Below are 5,062 nucleotides of genomic sequence, written 5' to 3'. Positions count from 1 at the left end.
GCTCTGAAATCAGAGAGTGAAAAAATAAAAATGGATCGGAATTTTTATAGAGGAAAGTTAATCAATGCATGAAGTTTCGCATTTGAGGACAGTCAACCGGCGGCTGGAGGCTTCGGGACCACCTCGGGAATGGCCACCTCAGCATTCGTGGATGGGTTAGAAGTTGAAGGGGCGGTTTGCTAAGGCACGAATTTGGAAGTTTTTGCCATCGAAAAATATGAAGGTTTGAAGAAAAATATGAAGGTTTGAAGATGAGAATGAAGATTTGAAGATGAGGATGAAGGTATGAAGGTCTAGGTTGTAGATTCAAAGAAGAAGTATGAAGATTTGAAGATGAAGATATGAAGATTTGAAGATGAAGATCTAATAAGCAATATATGAAGATTTGAAGAGGATAGAGTTAAGTGGAGAATTCGAAGGTAAATCAAAGAGCTTTGAAATCAGAGAGTGAAAAAAAAAATGAAAAAGGGATCGGAATTTTTATAGAGGAAAGTTAATCAATGCGTGAAGTTTCGCATTCAAGGACATTCAACCGGCCACTGACACGTGTTCGAAGTCAGAATGACGCGAATAATGGGACGTTTCGCTGACCCGCCAACTTGGTTTGTAACTTATGAAGGAAGAAACTGGGATTAATTTATCGCTTTCCGCCGCTTCGATAAATCTACTCTCTGAAAAATGAGGGGACTATCTGTGTATGGGCAAAATTGGGGGCAAAGTCTTCTCCCGTTCCCCGATGAGAGAACGAAGGAGAAGCACAGATCGACGTGATTATAATGAAGGCCAGAAGCCCCTTATATCTAGACTCGGGAGGAATGAATGATGTATCTAAGATCGAACACGGTAAAGCGATGCACCTCGGGCCGAGTATAACTTTTGGACATCGGGATACGCGGTGAGCAGTTATATATGAAGGATAGGGGGCCGTAATATTCGGCCTCAACTAGATATTATGGCGTGAATCCCATTCAATATCAATTATGGATCAATAATTACCCAAAAAAAGGTTTTTACCTTTTTTAGATTTATACTAGGACTGAAATTCCCCTACTATATAAAGGGAAAGTTTTTCTTTAGTCTAACACATTGTAACATGCAATTCAAAGCAATAAAAGTTTACTTTTGTCTTCTAGCCAATATTTAAGGCATTATTCGCTTGTTCTTTTATTCACTCGCGACCGAGCCTGTATTGAGGATCTAATCGAGGACGAGTCCCATTGTTGAAGCTTGGTCATTACATTGCGATTGGTTTGATCATTTATTTCTTCATTAATTCATCTATCTTCTATTCTTAATTGTTCATATTAAATTAAACCACGTATCTTTAAACTGCGTGCAAATTCAATTGTTACTCATTTTTGGGTAAACATTTTTAACCATAAGATAAATTTCAGCGTGTTTCAACTTAACCGAGATTTTTGGTTGGAACGTTGGAGGTAGTTGAAAAAATCACTATATAGCCTTGAATTTATGCGAATTTGTAATTTTGGTCGTTGCATTTAATGCGCAGGTAGTTTAACCCTGATCAGTTTTAGAATCTGTACGCTTTAATTTGCGACCTAAGGCAAGCTGCCAAATTTTAAGAGGTGTTTGACTGATTCAAAGAAGATAAGGATATCAAAATCTTTTTCCTATCCAACAACACAAATTATTATAGGGAAATCTTAAAGTTAGGTTTTACGCACTATCTGAAACAAATCAAATAACAACCAAATTGGCTATATTAATTCACTAAATGGAATTACAAACAACTAAATAACAATCAAAAAATAGCTGAAAGATAACAGAGAGGATGAGAAGACATAGATAAACCATAGAAGAAGGATGAGAAGCAGAACCGGGATGAGGGAATACATATACTTCATAACAATTCTCATAACCTCATCTTTCTAACCTTCGGTCCTTTTTGAGAAAATGACATATTATAACCGTCCTCAAAATAATAATAAAAAAAATATTTTTTGTATATATACATTTTGTATGTTATATACAAAAGGAATACAAATTTTATATAATTTTTCGGCTACCGAATGTAAATAGTTTTTGATGTGGGCTAAACGTGAAAAAAGCCCTTTTTAGTAATCTAGTTTTAATTGGGACTGGATACCAAATCAACCTGGGAGAAATTCAAATATAGCCAGATTTATAAGTGGTCATTCAAAAATAGCTACCGTTTCAAAAGTCATCGAAATTTAGTCACTTTTCATGTAAAGATAAATCTGAACAAAAATACTGTTCAAAATCCGAAAATACTCCAGCATAATATGCTGGAATTCCAGTATAATATACTAGAACTATACTATAGTTCTAGTATATTATACTTGAGCCAGCAAAGTATACAGGTCCAACATAATATGCTGGAAGTTCATACACATGTGTACCGAATTCCAGTATATTATGCTGGACCGGTCTCTATTGCAGCAAAATAGTGGCTATTTTTCAATGACTTAGAAAATGCTGGCTATTTTTAAATGATCAGTCTAAAACTGGCTAGCCCGTGCTATTTTGACAATCAACCTTTGTGAAGGTCTTCTGGTGCTATTTCTCTGCCCAATAGTTGCTTGTATGACTGTATTAGGAAAAATCAAGTTAATGTATCGAATTAATTATGTGGTGACATGTCATGACACGTGGACTGGTAAAGGAATGACAGTTGGCAAAGAATAGTTGAAGAGGCATGAGCTTTAGCAGGTACGGGCAAAGATCCAAGAAAGCCAGAAGGGATAGGTGCTTGAACCTCTTGATATTCTGAAGAGGCATCGGAAGAATGAACCTAAATAGCAAAAGGGGTATAGATACGTATTATTGGTAATTAATAGGCATTAATTATGGAAAACGTTATTAAATCTGTATTGAAACAGTTACAATTGTCAATTATAACGTTACATTAAATGCCATTAATTGTCCATAATGACTCCATTATGAAAGGAGAAAAATGTATTACTTAGAAATAACTATAAAAGGTGAGGAATGAACATTTATAAGGGCACGAAATACTATTGGAATATATTGATTTACTTTGCTTTCTATTCAGCTATTATTTATACCAATTATTTCTATTTCTACTTGATTATCAGTAACCCGAGTTCTTCTAAAAATAAGCTTTTACCAAAATTTTAATTTTTGGTTAAACAAATTGGTTCCGTTACTAGGAATCTGATAATCGTCTTCTTTCCAAATCGATTTTTTTATAAAAAACAATCATGTCGAATGTCAACGACAATAACCAACACAATTTACCACTCCAAGATTCACATCATCAAATGAACGAACAAGATGATAGAACCCCACCTCCTTTGCCACAACATTCTCAACGGGAATCATGAGAGGGGACTCCAAACAGATCTGAATCGAAAGAAAATGATAGAGTTGCAAATGAACAAGCTATCGATAAAGCTCCCAAAAAATTAATTGTTCAACAAGTCAACAACGCTCTCCAGGTTTTTACCAGCCAGTTGCCGGTTGTGCCGCCAACACCAACTCCAAATAACAACACATTGGAAAACCCTCGTTCTGGACTCGTTAATTCAGGAAGTGGTGGAACTCCCAGTGAGTCTTGTGATGGAGAACCAGGTAACACAGTTAATTCTGATTTACAAAATTTAGTATTAACTTTGCAGAAATAGCTCAAGGAGCAAAGCGACCGCATAGAGTAAATACCTAGAGTACCACTTGCGATCAAGGGAATAGATATGGACACATATTCACAACAACCTTGGAAGCCAAGTGCCGCTCCTCTACCAATTCCAAAGAAATTCAAGATGCCCGATATTCCAAAATATGATGGAACAACTGATCCACGAGACCACGTAACTGCATTCACGACTGGTGTAAAGGGCAACAATTTGACCAAACAAGAAATTGAATCAGTATTGGTCAAAAAATTCGGAGAAACACTCACTAAGGGAGCATTAACATGGTATTCTCTTTTACCCAAAAATTCTATAAATTATTTTGCTGAGCTTGCAGATTCATTTATCAAAGCACACTCGGGAGCTCAAAAAGTCGAAAAAAGAATGGAGGATATTTTCAAAATAAAGCAAGGAGATTCGAAGTTACTCAAAGAATTTGTAGACAGATTCCAGCATGAAAGGATGATGTTGCCATACGTACCTGATAATTGGGTGGCTATGGCATTTGCCAATAATCTAAATGAGAAAAGTTCAGAAGCCATAAGACGACTGAAGGAAAGTCTACGTGAATTTCCAGCAACAACTTGGAATGATGTTTACAACAGATATAGCACGAAGCTGCGGATAGAAGAAGATACCATCACTCGGTCTCAAAAAGAGGAGATGGTAAGTTCAAGACGTGCTAAAACTGAAAAAAGGTCTGGTAAAAACAGGTACGAGCCCTACATGGGACCAGCAGGAAGAGACTCACGTTCAAAGCAGGATAACTCAAGGTACGATCATAGATCGAGAGATAGAGAATCAGGCTCATTATCAAGGTTTGGAAAAGAGCGAAACGCGCGAGAGACGCGAGATGATGATAGAGGCTCGAAGGCGAAGTTTGGCACGTACAATTTCAATGTTAGCACATCAGAGTTAGTAGCAATATTAAGAAGCATGGGAGATAAGGTGCGATGGCCAAGGAAAATGAGATCAAACCCGAACAGGAAAAATCCTAATTTTTGGTGCGAGTTTCATAACGATCATGGTCACAAAACGATGGATTGTTGGCTGCTACAAGGTGAAGTTGACCATTTGTTAAAGCAAGGATATCTAACCGAATTGTTTGGCAAAAAAGGTAAGCAAGCGTATATGAAAAACAGGCAGGATCCCCCTAAACCTCCTTCACCAAAAAGGATAGTTAATGTTATAAGCGAAGGAGAAGAAATAATGGCGTGACATATACGACAGCCAAGAAAGTTTCAAATTACAGTCACACACGGGAAGCGAGTTCGACATGTTTTGGAAGAAGAAAGTATTACATTTGATGATTCAGATGTAGATGGCATACTAATCCCACACAATGACGCACTGGTAATATTTTTACTTGTGCATGACACTAATGTAAAACGAGTTTTGATTGATCCAGGTAGCTCGTGAACATCATTTTG

General features: G+C 36.8%; 1 protein-coding gene across 1 annotated transcript; it reads left to right on the top strand.

Annotated features, from left to right (window-relative positions):
- Window positions 1-4,016: 4,016 nt before the first annotated feature.
- Window positions 4,017-4,850, top strand: LOC138873320 (uncharacterized). Its single transcript, XM_070151774.1, has one exon. It carries the CDS (start codon window positions 4,017-4,019, stop codon window positions 4,848-4,850), a length of 834 nt encoding a protein of 277 aa, XP_070007875.1.
- The last annotated feature ends 212 nt before the right edge of the window (window positions 4,851-5,062 follow it).

This window comes from Nicotiana sylvestris, chromosome 7 (genome assembly GCF_000393655.2).
Source record: "Nicotiana sylvestris chromosome 7, ASM39365v2, whole genome shotgun sequence".
NCBI classification, from domain to species: Eukaryota; Viridiplantae; Streptophyta; class Magnoliopsida; order Solanales; family Solanaceae; genus Nicotiana; species Nicotiana sylvestris.
This window is presented reverse-complemented; position numbering and strand designations above follow the sequence as displayed.